Source organism: Rissa tridactyla, chromosome 2 (genome assembly GCF_028500815.1).
Source record: "Rissa tridactyla isolate bRisTri1 chromosome 2, bRisTri1.patW.cur.20221130, whole genome shotgun sequence".
NCBI classification, from domain to species: domain Eukaryota; kingdom Metazoa; phylum Chordata; class Aves; order Charadriiformes; family Laridae; genus Rissa; species Rissa tridactyla.
In genome coordinates this window covers 157,706,840-157,726,417 of record NC_071467.1, presented here as the reverse complement: position 1 = coordinate 157,726,417, position 19,578 = coordinate 157,706,840, and the positions used below count along the sequence as shown (strand labels likewise).

The 19,578-nt window shown below is 40.4% G+C and overlaps 1 protein-coding gene across 1 annotated transcript in view; it reads right to left on the bottom strand.

The window, feature by feature from the left end:
- PTPRN2 (protein tyrosine phosphatase receptor type N2) overlaps nt 1–19,578 on the bottom strand; it is a 663,063-nt gene that overhangs the window by 51,536 nt on the left and 591,949 nt on the right. The window contains exons 18-19 of the mRNA XM_054190602.1: nt 12,057–12,204; nt 4,780–4,853 (exon numbers count right to left, since the gene is read on the bottom strand). Coding sequence (XP_054046577.1) covers nt 4,780–4,853; nt 12,057–12,204 — 222 coding nt within the window. The remainder of the gene's footprint in view (nt 1–4,779; nt 4,854–12,056; nt 12,205–19,578) is intronic.

Here is a 19,578-nt window from a genome sequence, read left to right as displayed (position 1 = left end):
AGAGGTCATGCTGCTGCATGATTTCACTGATAATGCTGATGAAATACAGCAAAATCAATACTTCTGGGAGTAAATCCTCAAATTTATTGTATTTGGACTTAAGAGTAGTACATATAGATTCTTGTTAAGTAGTCTTCTAAAACTGTAAACTGAAGTAAAACCGTCAATAGGCATCAATGACCATTTTGAAATCTCATGTAAATGATACATCGATTCATTCCTGCCCTTTACCTTCCCTCTCAGCTTGTCAGATCCTGACTTTCCACGCAGGAAGATCTGGGTGAGATGTGGTCTCAGTCACGCCATATTTACCTTGATCTAAATCCCCTGAGTCCATCTGAAATACGCCTAAATCACGTGAGATCAGAATAAGATCCAGTGTAGACCAAATATGACAGAGAGAAAGTTGAACTCTGACAAACACCTTAAAAATACGTATGGATTGAAGCTACTGTGTAGTTTCTGGATTTAATGTGTTTATAATAGCAATAAAATCTACTTTCATGCATACACAGAGTATAGATAGTGTCTAAAAGTAAAAAAGTATGTTTGTTTTTGTAAAAGAAAGCATATCCAGCAAACGCAGATGAACTTTGTAATCACTTTCATCTCAGCATTAAAATTAAAAAGGTAGACTAGTCTTCATCTTCATGTTTGAATTAAAATTTAAAACAATTTTTAAATCCTTCCTTTAAAACCCCTAATGGAATGAAAGAAGTAAATCTGGTTGTGAATGCCATTATGAATTTCAGAGTCTATTCTTGGTGATGAAATTTGTATGCTGTGTTTGAACAAACTGTCATGCTAATGACATTCCTCAGTCTGGTGTCTTCAATAATAAGCAAACTGAGTTTTTAAATGTAGTTGATGGGATTTTTTTCTCTTTCAGACACCCTATGAGGAAAAACAGAATTCCCATTTACTTTCATGACCTCTGATTTAAAAGCAAAGATTGCACATTATTTACTACTGGATGATTTTCCCGAAATTTAATGAGGACTAAGTACAAATATGACAGATGTAATTATCACAGTTTTATTCTGCACAGTCAGGGTCTTCTTGTGCTGTAATTGCCAGCCTTTCATTCAGCTGCTGATAGCAGAGTTATTATCATAGTACTTTATGTTATTTCAGAGAGGAGGGAAACAGATTTCTACCTCACTTTTACTCCGCAAATTTATCCCAAGGACTCATTTTGCCTGGCCTCGCGCTAGAGTGAAATTAAAGACCTACGGGAGGAACTCGGACTAAATCTTTGCTGATTCTCCTCACCCGCTCCCAGCCGTGGTGAGGCCATCAATCCCACCCCAGTTTTCTCAACATATTGGAGGGAAAGGAGGTCTTGAGGGGGGCAGCATTTTTCAAAAGGAAGAAACATGTGGGCAGGTGGCCAGCTCATTGTCTGGTGCGGGGGTTTTTTCTGCGGTGTGCCGCTGCACTCATTTAGACTTAAGTTAAGGTTGAGTGAGCCCCAGCTGGAGACTGGACCACTGACCCAGAAGCTGGAGATACCCAGCGACATGTACATGACTGGAAGCCTCCCTTTCTGAAGCTCAAATATAATTACTTTATTTTACACTCTTCCCCCACCAGACAGCTCACACGCGCAGGGAGGAAAAAGCCTCTTCCAGTCACTTCAGACCGTACTGATCCTCTGTTATTAATGCCCATCTTGCAGCTCACTACAATGCTCACTCCTAGCCCGAGCGCTGCAAGGCGCACATGCACCAGGAACATCACCGCGTTGACATGATAATTACTGAGGTTATTTAAGTTGAAAGGCAGCAGTCTGAAGGAAAGAAATGGTAGGATTTTAGCAAGGGCGAATACTGGCCAACTTACTGGTACTCCACATCCGCTGTACACTTACAAAGACGCTGATTAAATGTGTGTCTGCTAACCAAAAATATCTCAAATAAACAGCATGTATGTCCAGCTCAGGCTGCGATGACTGTACAGCCACACTAAATATTGCAGAATCAAGTGCCCGATCTAATATTCCAGTAAGCTTCTAAAGTGGAAAGCAGGGCTGAAAGTCTCTGTCACTCCTATATTCTACCTCATTAGCCAAACGTGATACCAGATTAACCAATACAATTACGCTAAGCTGAAGATACTTCATTTGTCTTGAAACGAAACAGTTTGCAGGGAATCTTTGCAAACTATGGGCTTGCAAAGTAGTGTTTTCCTCCTGTCAACCTCCCACTGCATCACCTTCAGGAAACACACATTTTATCTATTGCTTTCAAAATAGCAAAATGACTACTGACTTAATGAAACGAACTCACACTCTTTCCTTGGAATAACAGGTTGTCTCCAGAAATGTGGGCTGTGGCACTCCTTCCCACACGGTAGGGTCCCTATCCTACCATGACAAAGAGGAACTCAAGAGTTTCTCTTGCAGTTTTTCATGGCTATGCAAGATATTGGGTGCTTGTCCCTATCCAATAAATCACTTGTGCACCCACTTATCACTGAGCATAGAAATATTTCTGTAAGAGATATAGAGACAACCATAAGAATTTTTGCTTCATCAGCGTGGCTTGTTTTATCGAGTAAAACTCTGCAGTCTGGGAAAGCTACACAAAAGAAATACCTTCTACCCTTGCAGAAGAAAATACCCTTATTAAGTGCTGGATGGAAAGGCAAGATTACAACCCCTCGTAAAACCATGAGAGTTAAAACTGTGGAAGCAGAGACCCTCCGCCTGCATTAGCCTCAGGCACCCTGACAAAGCAAATCTCTTCCCAGTTATGTCAATGGGATATCTTTGTCCCGTCTCTCCACCCCCAACACTAAATCTAATACTTTTCTCTTTATTGTAATTAAAGGAATAGATATACTATAGTCCAGAATTACAATTACAAGAATTTACCCCTTCCCCAACCAAATTTGTGTACTAAAACCAGTTAAGCTGTGTCTGCACAGAATTTTGGGCAGGATGCAGAAGCCCATCTTGGTTATTCGGTAAAAACACAGCATCTGTACTGCTGCCAGCACTGAACTTGGCTTAGCATTGTCTACAGATGCTGTAATTCCACTTCTGCACCATGCTGTAGTCACGCGAATTACAACCAAGCTCTTACAAGAAGACGATATCTCGCTTCCAGTTAACACCTCCCACTCCCGTGCTTGCCACAAAACCTCTCAGCTTCTACTATCAAATTAAGGCTTGACCAAACATAAGTCACCAAATGGGCCCTGAAGACAGGCAAACAGAGCACTGAAGCCCTGGAGCTGGATCTCTGTGCGTGACTACAAGCAGGATACCTATTCCTTGGAGTGCCAAGTTACTCGGAACTCCTGATCCTGGGTCCAGCTAGAGCTTGGTCAGGTCGGAGACATACTGAAAAGTAGTCCAAAACCTGCTCTAATCTGCGCACATCTACCCTGGTCCTCTAAAATGGTAGCTGGCAATTCCTGAAGCATGCAGGTGCTTTGGTTTCCCCTCTACCCTAAGTCGAAGGCAAAAACATCCCAAAGGTGTTTTTTGGGTTCTGTGTATTTTTTAACTCTCTGAATAAAGCATTTTTATATGTTCAAGGAAATGATGCTTTTGAACACTGCTGAAAGTAACAAAAACAAAGCTCAGAGAACATTTTCCATATAGTTGTGGGTTTTTTAAAGAAAAAAAGTATTGTCAACAACATTGGAAGGAAGCAGCCTGTAATTTCATGCTGTTGCAAATTGTCAGCTGCTTTGCCCACACAAAGTGATTTAACTGGGGGAGTGATACTCCCCAGGAAAATGAGCCAGTAATGGCATACACAGCCCACTGCAGTGCGATGTAATTCTCCATCCTAAGTTCTTTCTCATAGTTTCCCTGTAATAACTTTTCAGTGCCTAATTAATGTGAATAAGAACCACGAGCAAAAGAGACTCCAATACTAGCAGCCTCATGGAGGTCAAGGACACAGTGCTTTTTCCCTCTTCAAATGGATATCATGACACTTCCATTGAGATGCTATGACAGGGCAATGCTACTGGCTCTATCGTACCTGTTTTGTATCTAAAAATAGAGAGCTTTTATCCCTATCACCTTTCACAGACAAGAAAGGATTCATATTCAGCTTATGAAGGGTCAGAAAGGGCAGCTGGGCCACACTGGAGTATTCCGTGGCAAAAATTGGATTGACCTATTTTGCAGTTTGAATGAATACACAAGTGGTAAGGGATCTCGTTCTCGCTTTCAAAACAGCAAGCTCGGAGGAGAACCGGGCGAGCTACAGAAACGCCAAGCTATGCATCAGTAGGGCAACGGAGGAAGAAAGGTAAGGGGAAGTGTCGCTTTCTGATGCAGAAGTTCAGAACCCTGTGGAGCTCAGCTCTCCACGCCTACAGAAACAATTCCTCCTACAACTGCAGCTAGTAGGACAAAGCGAAAAAGAACAAGCAAGTTTTACCTCCTCAGAGTAGGAAAAGCTCCGCTAAGGTTATATTGTTGCATTTTATAATCATAATATCAAGTACAGAGTAATTAATCTGTACTAAGTTAATAATATCAAGTACAGAAAACCTGACAGTATTACAAGGTAGAATGACAACTAGCTAGGGACTTTGTTTTCTTAGTACATAAACTTTAAGAGTATTGCATGCACGTGCAGAAGATTTATTTCTCTTCAGTTTGAAAGGACAGCCTGAGACACCAGAGTCGTGAGGCGCTCGCAAACTGAGGTTGCACAATCTGCGTGGTGAGGTCCCTCAAGTTACCTTATTTTAACAACAAGGAAAGACAGGGACTGACTCTTTGGATTATTTCTTATGGGTTACCATACTTACAATTGGGCTGGCATTGATGTAGTCTGAATTGTCATGGCTATTTTCACCTTTCAGACGTATCCTGGAATGATCATCTGCAAAGGAGAAAATAAGAGAAGAAAGTTTCTATACAAGTATTCGATCCATTTTAAGTTAAACAATTCAAAGTCAGATTAACGTGCGCTCCAAGACAGGCAAATGGTAAATATCAGAAAGGACGTTTCCTTCCAACTCCCAGCCTAGCATGGCCTTGATGCAGCCACAGCGTCACAGCCTGACCCAGGAATGAAGCACTAAGAAATTTCGGAGGCTGAGTCTCTGAAAGCGTGTCTGCATGAGATGCACCACAATGTCTTACAGTCTCTCGTAGGAAAAATGGGAATCTCTACAGCTTAGACAGTTTAAGATTTAAGCTAGGCAAAACACTAGAAAAAAACAGTATTATAGAAGACACTTCTGTGTTTGCAGGGTCTTGGAAGAAGTAAGTTGATGGACTTTGTCCTTCTGGCTTCTCTATAAAATGAGCAGCAGGAACATCGAAGTACAGTTGAGAACTGGACAGTAAGTTAATCTATCCTGATCAAAGACTAGTGCTGTGTGGTGCTACGCTAGTGACGTGGGAGACGATATGACTTGGAGGTGATCATGGGAGAGGCAAAATGCCGATAACAACTGCACCTAAAAGTATGACTGGAGTACATACAGATATCTTACACTGCCGGTAATATAGCTAGTTCAGATACCACCAGTAAAGAAAACAGCAGGCTGGAGATAGGAGACTTACTCATGATTTTTGCCCATCGTCAGCATTCTTTTGTTACTTTTTAACTTGTATTTTTACTGGTGCTAGCTCAGGTATGTTTAGATCTGGTACATCCCAAATTCTAGTAATTTTTTTTTTTTTAACTTTGGGACATATGGGTGTCCCCATAATGGATGGGTTTTATTTGTCTGTATTTAAACAGTGACAATGCAGATGTCTGCATCTGTTCCAGTCATCTAGACTCACTTTCTGCTAAGAGAAAAGAAATATTTCTATGTCATGAATCATCTCATCCTGATTTAGCTGTCTCAAAGAGGCCAAATTGCACTCAAGAAGTGCCGGCTTCTTTCCATTGACTAAAGAAAGAAAGACCAGACCACACACAGATAATTTATGCGAGAGATGTCTAAGTCCTTACATATGAATCTCGAACAACTTGTACCTGATACGTAACCAGCACAATCTATACTTCTCAGCAAACCTGCCCTGCACAGTACATTGTGGTGAGAGGTCATGGAGCTGCCCTTTCTGTAACCGTCTACAGCTGAACACGGATACGGATATTTTGAGAGGATCTTTCCATCAATTATTCGAATAGTCAAAACAAGAGTACAGGAATACACCCTGTCCGCCTTTGTATCTTCTCTAGTGGCCTGTGACACCATTCTTAACAGCAAAATTGCAAGTTGCCTTTTAAACTACTAAGTACCAATCATTATTTTAATAATGAGGAACAACAAATGAGTTATGAAACATTGTAAGTACCACACAGCAAAGTAGAATCAGAGGGTTTGGGCTCTGCTTAGGCTTATTCACCAGCAATGTCGTGGCTGTTCAATATGTGAGCAAGACAAAGGTGTGCTTGTATGAGTGTTGTTTATAGTCACTCAATCTTATCAGCAATATTGAACCCACCAAATTCCTTCTCCTGGAATAAGACTAGAGGTGAACAAGTCATGTGAAATGAATGAAGAGTCATTCTCTACTATTCGCATAAAATTATTTCCTCTGGTAAGTTTCAACACAATAGGAGGATGAAGAAGATGAGAAAGGAAAGACGTTCATGCACATTATTCGCTTCCACCTTCCTTTGACACCTCTGCACAAAAAATCCAAAACTTACTTAAAAATGATCTCATGACATCTGAGATCTTGGGGCTACCCAAGATTTTTTATAGGAAGCTTTACCATGAGCATCATCACAGAGTGCTTGAAGAACTACAGCTCTGAAACCTTTTGTCTATGCCTGAGATAGGCAGGTTATAGGCACTAAACGTGGTCTCTCATGTATCTTAAGGTGAGTAAGGGCTCAGGATAAGCCCCACTCATTGGATGGCAAAAGTGTTTGAACTAATCACCAAAGAAAATGCGTGAAATGTTTTTAAATGGATGAGGCAGAGAGAGCAGACAGTGATTCATCAGTATTTAGCAAACAGATGTCAGTGTAAGCCTCCAATAAAAGTCAAATGTCAGATCGGTAAGCTAATGATCTTTTTCTTGAAAACATAATGTTTTATCCAGACACTCTGATCTAGTGTGCTGTATCATACTGCTGTCTTGGAGGGTTTATCGGAGGGTGAAACACGTTAAGGCTTTGGTAGTGAAAAGGTGGTAAGTATTTGCGCTCAGAAAAAAAAAAAAGCATGCAAAAAAGGTCGTACATGTGTTTTCTGCATATATCAAGAGTTTGCACCCACGTGTGCTTCAGTTGCAGCATCAAGCGTTCATATTGACAATGAACAGATTGTGCTTGTCTATGCCTGTTATCACCTCAAAGCTTCTAGGAACCAGCACAATAGCTCTTCAGAAACAGGCAGAAAAAGAAGGGGGAAAAAAAAGAATACCGTGGACACCAGTTTGTTATGTTAACAATAAGCAACTATGGGGAAAATGCCGAATGTACAAGATTTTTTTTTTGTAAACTGCATATTGATTATGTTAGAGAAGGAGGAGAAGCAGGAAATAAAAGGAAGGAAAGAGATGACAGAAAAGGAAGATATATAAGATCAATCTAAAAAGCGAGAAAGAAAGATGAATGAAGAAATAGGAGAGGAAAGGGACCATAATAAGGAAGTGAGAGAAAAGACAAATGCTGTTACTAGCTACTGCAATCTGGCCAAGCTACAACTAGTCATCATTTCAAATATCTACAATAGCTACTGCTGAATGCTGAACTACTTTGCATTTGCTATTGCTCCAGCCAAGGCACAGCTGAACAAAAGCAAAATGTATACATGGTTATGTGTGGCAGAGAGAGGCTTTCGAAACAAGAAGGATAGTACTAGCCCATAGCTGAGGAGAAATATAGCACAATTTTGTATTTTATATACATATAAAATATAAAGTATAAAATATAAAGGATAAAGGATAAAATAAAAAGCAAACACACATGAGTTTGCGGTATATAAAACCTCAATTTATAGACAGAGAAACCTAAGTTTTGGAGCCTACTTACAGATATCTCCATGTGGACAAGGTTAAGTTCATGGGCCTTGATCTAGTTGGCTAAATATGAACACGTCATACCATTTGAGAAACTGTAGATGAGACATTGCATAAGGATAATAGACATGACACAAGACCTAAAGACTTGTGTCCTATTGGCCCAGCATCTGAAGCTCACATGAGATAACCGAGGGCATCCTACAGCTATTCATTTCACTGTGAAGCAAAAACCTGCTTTTGGTCATTGCACGGCTCTCTCGATGCCACTGCCCGGACAAGCTGTTCACTGGCTGTAACGGCTGCTTTGGCACCTGGCTCACATGGAGACACTTAAATTTAGGCATCTTATTCTATGATTTCACAGAATAATGCCCAGAGATCTTGATTCAATGCCTCAGGGTAGGTTTCTAGTGATATCTGAGGTGCCCTAGGGAGACTCAGGCTAGCAGCAAGGAGGGCCCAGGTCTCCCATAGAGCGTAGGTTATACCTACTAGCTCTGCGTGGGTACCTTGAACACTTTAGGCACCTCAAACGGCACTAAATTCCCGTGTTTAAACAACTGAGCTGAGCACAAAATGTCATATCTGTTTGCGTTATTTAAACAGTGACCAATACTGTTGTGGTATTGTAGTATGCCATCTCGCAGTCTTCTGTTTATCTCACAGGGGCCCTGCGATCTATTACTTTTGCTGTTTTTCAGATGATGATTGAAAAATAAAAAAAATCACACCTTACCTAATTTTGGAAAAATAAAACTCTCATCTCACCTAATTCCCTCTGTCTTCTGTTTTCTTTTAGTCGGACACTTCTAAAGGAACAGAACCAACAAACAAAGGCTGGACACAAGCAGTATGGGCGACTTTGGGTTGTTTAAATCCAGACATCTCCTAGCAGAGTGAATCTCACAACGGTCAACCTGGCACATTCTGCCTGGATCATCATTCTCTTCCTTCTAAATTTAGACTTTTTCTTTTTTTTTTCCCTGTACAAAACACTATACAGAGCTACACTGGTAAGAAAGTGAACTACTGAGGAGCAAGTGGAGCAGTGTAAAGACTGTGAAGAATCATAATTCATTGATTATCATTATTTTGCTCATAGAATATTTGCACAAAACGGAACTCTTCCTGGGTGCACGCTCTGCCCCTAAATGCTTTGCTTTCCTTTGGAGGAAATTCAGAGCACAGAGGTTAGCGGGTTGCTCTAATATATACCATGACCCATGGACACTGTTACGGTAGACAGCTTTTGACAGATGTTCACTGCAAAAAGTTGCTTGCCAAATGTTTAATGGTTTTATTTCGCAGAGGTGCGAGAGGAGAAAATAAAGTCTGGAAAGATTTTTTTTGGACATCAACTAACTGAGCTACTCATGTGTTCACACAGAAAAAAAAGGTATCCCATTGCCCTAAATTATTGCAATCTGCTTGTTGGTTGGACAAAAGGATGCAGTTTTGTTAATCTAGAAGGTCCAAGTTACTGCAATTGGTAGAACTTTTTAACTAGCAGTTTTTTAAGTGTCTAGTGTCAAGGTGTTCTGCTACCAAGTATTTTAAAAGCTGTTTGTAAATAGAGAAGATAGGTATAATAGTAAACTATGCTAAAACTGTGAGATTAAAGATAACGTTAATCTAGAAATTGCATGTTATGTAATCAGTAAAAAATAATACCATATTATTTTACTTAAGAAAACACAAAGTAAATACAACATGATATTAAAGCTTCTTTGAAGCCTTCCTAAGATGAAATGTTTTATATGAATTGGCAATCTTGTTCTACCTTGTCAAGGTGATTATGAATATGAAAGAGGTAAGGAAATGCTAACAAGGCATTACTCCGTGAGAATACTTTGAATGTAGCATAACAACTTTGTAGCATATCAAAAGCATATCAGCTTTGCTTCTTAATTTATTATGAAGCAAATCCGTGACTTTTTGCTATAGTTTTAATGTCAAACATAGTCAAAAAGAAAAGTGCGAAAACTGGGCTCTTTCTCATCTCAGTCTAATCTTAGAGTACACAATAACCATCATCTTATCAAAAATCAATATTTTTTAAACTCCATACCACACTCTCCATCCATCACCAAAGCAGTTTTATGGATATAACATGACAGCTGTTCATCAGTGCACAGCAGCTTCAGAAAGTGAGGGCAGGTAATTTTGTGCAATTCAGTCAAAAAGGAAAGTTCCCAGTGCACTAAGAGCTATAATAGAAGTTTTCAAGTTGTAACCCCACCAAAAAAATAGCATTTTACTCTTGTGCAAAAATACTTCTAATTAAAGCTTCAGACACACCGCAGCCACCCTGTCCATATCCAAATCCCTTCCCGGGTAGCACTGGTTCAGCCTAGACTCAGCGATGGGAAGAACAGGCATAACAATATGCCACGGAAGAAGCAATGGCAGAGACCTGTCAACTGAAGGCTGATCCGTGTAGGCTGATTCATCCGCTTGGTACAATATGATGAAAAGAGACAGACTATCTTAGCCCTGAAAATAGTTCAGCGTTCTAGTGTGGCATGACACCCAAGGCAAAAAACCCCTGCTCTTTAGCACTGCCGCAGCTATGTTACTTCTGGATTCAGAGCTAGAACAGTCTAGTCTGGAGGTCCCCATCTTATCGCTCGTTGTATCATGCAGACACATTTCCTACACCAGCTGAATAACCAGCACCGGTTTCTGGCAACACCTGTAGCTCCCGTTGTGTCTCCAAGGCAGCAACCAGAAACAATCTGGCTTAATTTATGAGCAGGGACTTGGAAGAGCTTACGATGGTCTGACTGTCAGTCCACATTGTAAAGAACACTTTAAGCAGGAAGATTAACTTGGATCGATACACATTATCATGGAGCAATTTTCACTTCCTATCATGTCGGTTAAATGCTATTTTTTCAGGATGGAGAAGAGCACAGAATTCTTGCACTCCTTTAACTTTCATGGTGACTTCTTTAGAACTTTTCAACAGACCTGATCCCAAAAAGCTTTCAACCAGCACCATATTTACTGAGGAGAATTCATATCGCCGAACTACCGCACTCCTCCCCTAAGCAGCAAAGGATTGCAAAAAGAGCCACTGCATAAACAAGAAAGCCAAACCCTGCTGAAGCAAATATGCAAGGACTGATGGGCTCAGTTAAATTATCATGTACGTCCAGAGAGTCTTCACTCTAAATCTGGCTCTGACATTTACTTAACGTGTTACCTGTCATTTCCTCATTTCTAAAGGAGGAATAGGCTCTCATAGGGAAAATTAATGTTTTCAGGGCACTTTAAAAATTAAAATAGCTATACATGTTTGCCAAGCTACCCAGCTGGATTGTGGGCACACTGATTGAGAGCATTTTTGTTGCTGTGGACTGTGCATACATTCTCAGTCTCAGTTTTGTTTCATTGGTTGCTTAATAAAATGTGTGGTCATAGATTACCAATGTAATCTATGAGACACATGTATTTGCATAGGAAAAATATGTTGCTTTTATTTCAAGCTCAGAAAGGTGGCTGCCTACAAGAAAGAGGAGATTCTAGGAATATAAACACTGGCTGGTTCTTTTTTTTTTTCTTTTTCTCTTTTTATCCTATGCCTAGCAGGAAGAGAAGCCAGTGAGCAAGCTTATCCACTGAAGCCTGAAGGGGCTCATTCAGTACAGCTGAGTATCTGATAAACAGATCATCTAGCTCTGATTATAGACTGCTGGTATTACTGTTGGATGGACATGATACCAACTTGTCTAAACACAAGCCAAACTTCTTTCTGTTGAATGGCTACAGATGCCACTCTTGTACAGAAAGTATATTCCAGCATTGAAAAGCACTCCGGCTATTGAATTTCATGAGACAGCACAGCTGCAGCAGCAGTGCTATGTGACAGAGTCGTGCATTTTTGTAACATGCATGCAGCTTTTAAGGAGATAAACAGTGTCTGATATGACAACAGGACAAGCACCCAGCCCATAGTTTTCTAGTACACACATAAGCTGCTTCCCATTCTGTCTGCCTGTCGTCTGTAGCTTTCAAACCACTGTGCAAAGGATATTGAGAAAAGTACCAAGAGCTTAAAATGCAATCATCCAAATTAAAGTGTACATACATGGCACTACAGCCTGTGAGCGATTCTTCTGGACATTTTCCTCCTGCTGTGCAACGGTGGTGGCATTGGGCTCAGCCTGATAAGCACACAGAGCTTCCCACTCTTTCTCCAGACGATTCTTGTTTTTCAGATGATCTTCCATGTAGGACTGGAATTAAAAGGATACTGTATTAAGCGTTGACTTAGCTAGGCTCAAAGCTAAGCTGAAAGGATGTATCTCGGGATGGAAAGCACGGGAATCCTGAGCTTTAGGGATGAAACGCACTCAGTCTTATGGGTAATTCGTTCACTTAAGAGAGTTAACTTCAAGCTTATTTGTGCTATACAAAATGTACCAATGCTAACAGAGAAGAGCCCCCAGCTACTGAGCTTCAGGAGAAAACTATTTCTTCTTTGGTACCTAGAAGAAATAAGCACAAATGCCTCTTTCATCAGGCAATGAAAAAGAAACAAAAGTGCATTGATAAAAAAGTACTTACTACAACAACAGCTCACGTCAAACCGAAGGCTTTTAAAACTAAAGATCAAGCACATATGCAAGTCACAACAGCAACGCAGTTCTTGAGGAGAATTAACAAATTGCCAGGCTGGAGTGTCCTGGCTCAAGTACCGGGTCATTAGGAACTCGTCCTGGACATGGACTGGCACTGAGAGCGCCTTGAACTGAGAAGGTGATGTTAATGAATATTAATATATGCTGTTAAAGATTGTACCTGGCATTCAGTACAGTCAACAGCGTCAGGAGAAGCATCACCAAAGAAAAAACAACTGGCTGTGGCGGGGATGACGGCCCATCACAGTATATTGGTGCAGGTCTTAAGTTTTTGCAGATCTCCCAAGGCTAGAGATTCAGAACAGCACTGGATTGGGAATTCAGTTCCAAAGGTTTGCCAAAAATGAAATAAAACCCTATTCCTTCATCCCAAGGACCTGAAAATCGTCCAAGTGTTTGAGGGGAAGAGAGCAGAAAGGAGGAAGGGTGGGGAAAAACAGAAATCTTCCCCTCCCTTTAACATGAAAATTAAGAAAGTGATCACCTGGCACTGTAAGCCTACTTACACAGCCAAATTACCCTTCAGAGCCTGTCATCTTCTCCTAGAGTAAGTAGAAGAATAATCTCACATGACACCCAGTTCGCATTTGTAAACTAAACTCCATACTACCTTTACAAGGGAAGTTGAAGTTAACATCCTTAAACAGATTAAAAAAGGGACAGACTGGGTCTGGAGGGGGTCGGCAGCAGAGCTGTGGGTGCCTCTGCCCCGAACATCAGTCAAAGCAGTTCCTGCTGCAGCACCCGCTCCAGCACAGTCTGTAGCAATGCTTGCCAAGAAAAACCTCCTGGAAAGGATTCACTGGAAAATATAATTGCTTAGAAAACCTTGCCCATAGACAGTCTCTGTTATGTCGAATAGTTCTTCCCAAACATGCGCTGAAGAAGAAAGGCTCGCGTGCCCTCTCAGCAGGTTTAACAGAAGGTGCAAAAAGCTTGCAGCTTGTCTCCTGCCGAACAGGAGCTCTGCTGAGCTGTGGCTCCACCGCACTGCCCACCCCGCCAGCGAGGCAGGAGACTGCTCTCTCCTGCAGCTTGAAGGGGCTTTTTTTTGGTTACAAAAGAGCCCCCGACACACAGCTTTGTTTTGTGCGGGGTCTGGCAGGTGCATTCGTCTTTACACGAGATTTGTAAATCAAACCTGTTACTGAAAAGCAATTCAAGAAGTGACACTTCCAGAAGGGATATCTTTAAGGACATAGAAATTATCGCATTAGAAGAAAGGTTTCTAAAGGAGGTAAAAAATAGTTGTGGCCTAGATACAATCAAAACACCTACTGTGTGATTGCTTCTTTTCTATAATGAAGGAAAAAGCATCGCAGTGGACAGAGCTGTGACCTGATGGATGGGGAGCCGGGAGAGCTGCGCGGCCCCGTGGTATGTTTGGGGAGCGGGTCAGCTAACATGTTCCCAGCCTTAACCTGCTAGCTAATGGGAGGAAACCATCCTCTGATAGTTTGCTTGTCCCTGTCGAAAGGCTGTTGCTACTGGGGAAAGGAGGGAGGCTAAAGACCCCTTTCTTTTCTCCTGGTAAAACTGTGCCTGCGTATGTATACTGAACATAATGAAAAAAAAGATAATCCCTCCTGAGCAGAGACTAGTTGGGTTTAAGAATTTTTATGAGGCAAAGGGAAAAAAACAGCAAAATCTCACAAAACCAAGACCCCTGGCTTCAGAGAAGCTGTTTAGCATGCAGCAGGCAGAGACCAGGCAGTCAAGGACCAGCCTGTAGCATCTTCCCATTTTAAACCACAGTTTTATAATCTGATTCATTTTGACATGCCCATCACCAACGTCCCATAGACTTCAGGGACACTTTATGCAGATATACAGATCTGCCAACACTGAATCTCTCCAAAATACTCTAAGATACATGAAGCTGTAGGAAAAGAGCGAAGAGCATTTGATTCCTAAGGCAGGGCTGTACATAGCCCTGGAGCTGGCTCCAACTCATCTATTTGATGATTTCAAGGATTGTATTTAAAAAAAAAAATAAAAATTATTTTTAAGTCGTCCAATGTGACACAATTAAGGTAATTTGATTGCTTCTAGTGCACATGAATTTTTAAATAACTCATCTCTCTTTAAAAAGGAATAGTCTTTTTACTTTTACCTTCCTTTTTCAGGGAATCCTGAGTGTAGAGAGAAATGAATGTTCAAATGAAAACACACCGAAATCTTTACTTTAACCAGATGACCACTTTTCATGTAGTCTCAACACCTGCATCGCATGGATCAGATTCACAGGGCGCTTCCTGACAGATCTTGAAAAGGTGTTTGACTGGTTGAACGGACCCGTGGAAGGCTCTGCACAATATGAACATCTGCTTTTCACAAGTTTAAAAAAGCTACCGAGAAAGAAGCTTGCTTTAAAACATTCAGCAGCCAGACAATTCCCTCAGAGTTAAGTAATCTTTCATTTACAGTCCTTCAGAGCCCCTTCGCTCATCCCCATTTTGCTAAACAGAAGCTTAGTGATTTTGAAACACCCTCTTGGGAGCTGCTGGATGTACATTAAATTGAGTGGAACTTCTGATATTTTAGAGATTGTATGTCTACTCAAATCCAGTCCTTAATTAGGATGTTTTCGTGAGACATTCTGCAGCGTTTGCCTGGTACAAAAGAAATTCATTACCAACATGTCAAACACGCACATGATTTTCCTTGTCCCAGAGCAGCAGGTAAAATAAATAGAGGTTGTCACCACTGTTACTGCAATGCTCCTCAAAGCCTGCTGAAAAAGGCAGGGGTCTGGTCTCACCAATACGTCCACATCAAGACAAGTCCTGTAATCCCAAGTATACGCTATTATTTAAACAAACACTGTCTGCTTGGCCAGATCTCCTGATGTACACTAAATTGCGTTAAGTCTTAATTTTCCTTCCACAGGGCCTCACCTGCAAGGGCGTTTGGTAGCCCAGTTCACACTTTCTCCTGTATACACAGATGAGACACTCTGGCTGCCAAACATGTTATGGGGATAAGGAGGATGCATTGACGTTACGTGGAGAGCGGGGATGTACTGTAAAATCTATTATTATTGTGTGAGACACACCAGTCGTAAGGCAAGAGACAAGCTTTCAGCCAGAGGATGAAACACGGCCCCAGGGACAATGAATCTCTGGCCGAGAGAACCAGCGCTGGTGGCAAATGAACACGGGCGCTGAGGCAGAGCACAGCAGCCTGGCTTGGCTTTGGTAAAGCTTCCCGAGTGCTTGGCTGATGTTGTAATACGGTGTCAAACCACTTTGTTTTCCTTCTTTACTCCAGGAGTGGCATCCAGTGCGTGCTCTGTGGCTAAATTAAGGTTACCAAATATAACAATTGAATTTTAATTGTCTGGTCAGTCTCCAAATACCTTCTTCAGAGATAGTATGGTTTGCATCTGTCAAGATAATTGTTTTTTAAAAACACCTGTTTTATTAGTTGATTCTCAGCTATTACAAAAAGCAATTATGTTTGACAACATACTTCCAATACCTCATTAGACACTCTTTCCATGGCTGAGAATGTCTCTTTTAATGAAAAGATGGGCAACTGTTAAATTGACAGACCTTGACAGGTCTAATTGACTCTCAAACGTCAGCTGAAGAAGTGGATGGGACATTATCTTAATCCTTGTGAGCGGTGACAACTCATATCCACACCTTTCACCTCCCAGCGTGAGAGCCCCTGCTTTCAAACCGCTGACACTTTTTCCAGAGATGCAGAGGGCCAGGCAGTGCCGTGGTGCTTCACTGGGTTCCTCTGAAGGAATTTGGAAAGGAGAGAATTGGCCTTAGTTATGATACAGCAAATTGTGCACTAAACGACCATACTTGAAACGATTTGCTTTGTTATTCTCTCCAATTGACTTAAGGCTTTTTTTGCTTTTGTTCCTTGCTAACTTGTAGGCCACATTATTCTGGCACAGGACAGCCCAGCATTTTTGCTATTCAGCTTCAACTTCTTTGTCTTCTTCAGTACATATTGCATTGACTACATTTAAGAAAAATACTTTTCTGCATAAATCCAATTTGCTTTCAACACAGCACATCATTTTCTCCTTCTTTTTTCTGGCTTAATACCTTATCATTAGTGGCTTTACAGTAAATTTCTCTGTTCCCACTCATATTACTCGCAATGCTATAGAAGTTAGAGTCAGAAGAAGCCTATCTGATTACCCATTTCCAGGCCTTCAAATAATGTCTTGTTTCTTGTACTTCACTAAGAAACTTTGCTAACATTTTGGTGCCCTGTATCTAACGAAGAAGCCTAAAACACAGTTCATGACTATTCCTTGGGACACAAACTGTTCTAAACTATACATTCTATTCCTGGAAATACTCAAATATTTTCAATGAGGAACAGTAGTCCTCATTTGAGATGAATGCCCGTAGTATTGCTTTTCTATTGCAAACTTAATTTGCTACCCATTGCAACCAATCCATTTATTTCAACCCTAGTCTGCTCGCACAGAATACTGCTGTTCTCTATAATTTCCACTCGTACGTATTTCAGTGTCTCCACAGATCATGAATTAATGGATCTATACAAACTACAGACGTCTTTTCTTGTGACTCTTTTCTTCAAAGATAATTTAACTTTATTTGTTGTATGTGTTTTCAGGTCTAAGATTTTTAGACTTTTGAATTACTCCTCTGTCATCGCTTCTGTGCAGAACTTTACACTGTGATACCACTTGTAAAAGTCATTAAGTCACTTCCATCCACTTCCAGATCATTACTTAAAAAGTTAACTATAATTGGATCTAACAGTAATTCCTGTACTCTGCCAGACACTCCCATACATAGCTTTTGATCGTTACTCTTTGTATATCATCCTTTAGCCACATTTCAATCCACGTAATTGTCTTCGAAAAAATTGACATTAATTTTTCAATTAACCATTCATGAGACACTTTCAAGGCTTTATTAAAATTTGGATATATTACATCTGTTGTTTTCCCTTTATCTACTGGTTTTGTAATTTTAGTTAAATAAAAAGCAATCAAGTTTGTCCAGGCAAGATTCATTCTTTATAAAATCATGCACATTCTTACTCATTGTGCAGCTATCCAATGGAAAGGATGGAGGAGATTAGCAAACACACAAAAGAAAGGCTCCAGCCTTCCCCATCCTCTTAAATGAGACCCTCACACTTATCTCCCTTTTATGCCCTTGAAAAATCTCTTGCTAGATAATCAGCAATTTCTTTTTTAATATGTGTTCCATTATTTTCTAGGGCTGGAATCTGGACTCAGGGAACAGCAATAGAAAGGTACATTTCTCTTCTCCTTTTTCGTTCTCCCTGCTCTTTTTTTCTAAAATTGTGATTACTTTATTCTTCTATTTTGGTGCACCCACACTTGTCCAGATCTGCTCAAATAAAGCTCCCTGAGATAAGTGTCACTATTAGAATCCCAAGCCGTATTCAGACCACACGGAACACCACAATATTTCTTCACATTTTCTAAGCATTTCTCACACCTCCTAACTAACTTCAGTTTCACATTAATACTGAAGTTACTTTGGGCTCTTGTTTACAGAAGGTTGGTCCTTCTCTCTGAGCTGCCACGGTCTTCTTACAGAGACTAAGGCCTGGGAGCTCACCACATGTTTCCATGAGGAATGTTCTCGGTGTTGCCTCATGTAGAAGGAAGCATGGGGCCAGAAACTATGCTCGTACCTTTCCTAACTTTCTTCCTCAACAAAGTAGACCTTAAATGAAGAGAGGATGCACTACCTCAACTAAGGCAAGTCTTTCAATCAACTAACACAATAAGAAAATCACAGTTTTCTCCAAGAGTTACAGCTCTGTTGAAGCGCCGTAGATGTTTCTGACGCTCTGATCTGACCAACCCACAATAACGCAGAGCCTACAGCTGTTACCAAGACCAGCTCCATATCTGAAATGTCACTCCGTAACTGCTGTTAAAAGCACTAACTTCAGTCCTAATGTGGCAAATCAAGTTTTCAACCTGAACTGTAGAAAAGCGTGACTTTGTTGAGCTAGTTACATTGAGTATATTTATATGTATAAAAATAAAAATTCGTTTGTGGCAACTCATAGTCAGTATCTCACCAAACTTGTATCTGTGAGAACTCTCAGTAAATTAACATCTGGCTATAAAGTCTCACATACTTTAAATCCTGGGGAGCATTTTGCATCCACTACTGTCAATGGCAACACTTCTGACTTTACTGGAGCCAGGATTTCATCATCTGATTAGTCAGTTGTTTTAGGCTGGAGCCTCCTTTCTCTTTTCTGATTTGTCATAGATCCATCCTGGATTTCCTGATCTTATCAGCAAGAACTGTCTAAATGAAAAAATCTAGGAAATAAAAACCTGGAAATTTGTATTTTCTCTTTATAAAACACACTGAGAAATTATTTTTCCTCCTCAGTGTTTGGAGCCATATTACTACAAGAATGTGTTTTCATCTATTTTTTCTCCTATTTGTCAGTACCTGATTACCCCAAGAAAAGAATAGTTTTGAAGCCTTTTCAATTAAGTATTGGAAACTACTACAAAGCTTTACTAGTAATTTGGCATAAAACACTACTAATATCATACGGTAGGTGACCAAGGAAAACTACAAAAAAAAAACAACAGAGGGAGGCAATTCTCTGACAAAGCAACTGTTCAGCCTGGTTGAGAATAATATCCCCAGATTGTTTCAGATAGGTTGTATTATTAGGAAATAAATTAACTTCCATGGTGATATCAGCCAACAATAAGAAATGGCATTCCATAGTTTCCGTTTTATATTTTTAGATGTAAAGATTGTTGTAAACAACTAAGCATGGACACTGAGAGCGCAGTCGTGCTTTAAGCGTGCCATCTAAAATAATTTTAAATGATTGTCCTTGAGTTTCTAGAGAGGTATCATCTTTGCATGAGCCATGTATGGCATTATCTACCAGAGTAGATAATCATGCAACTTTTTCAAGAATGACTGTAATTCACAAGTACATTAAATGGAAACC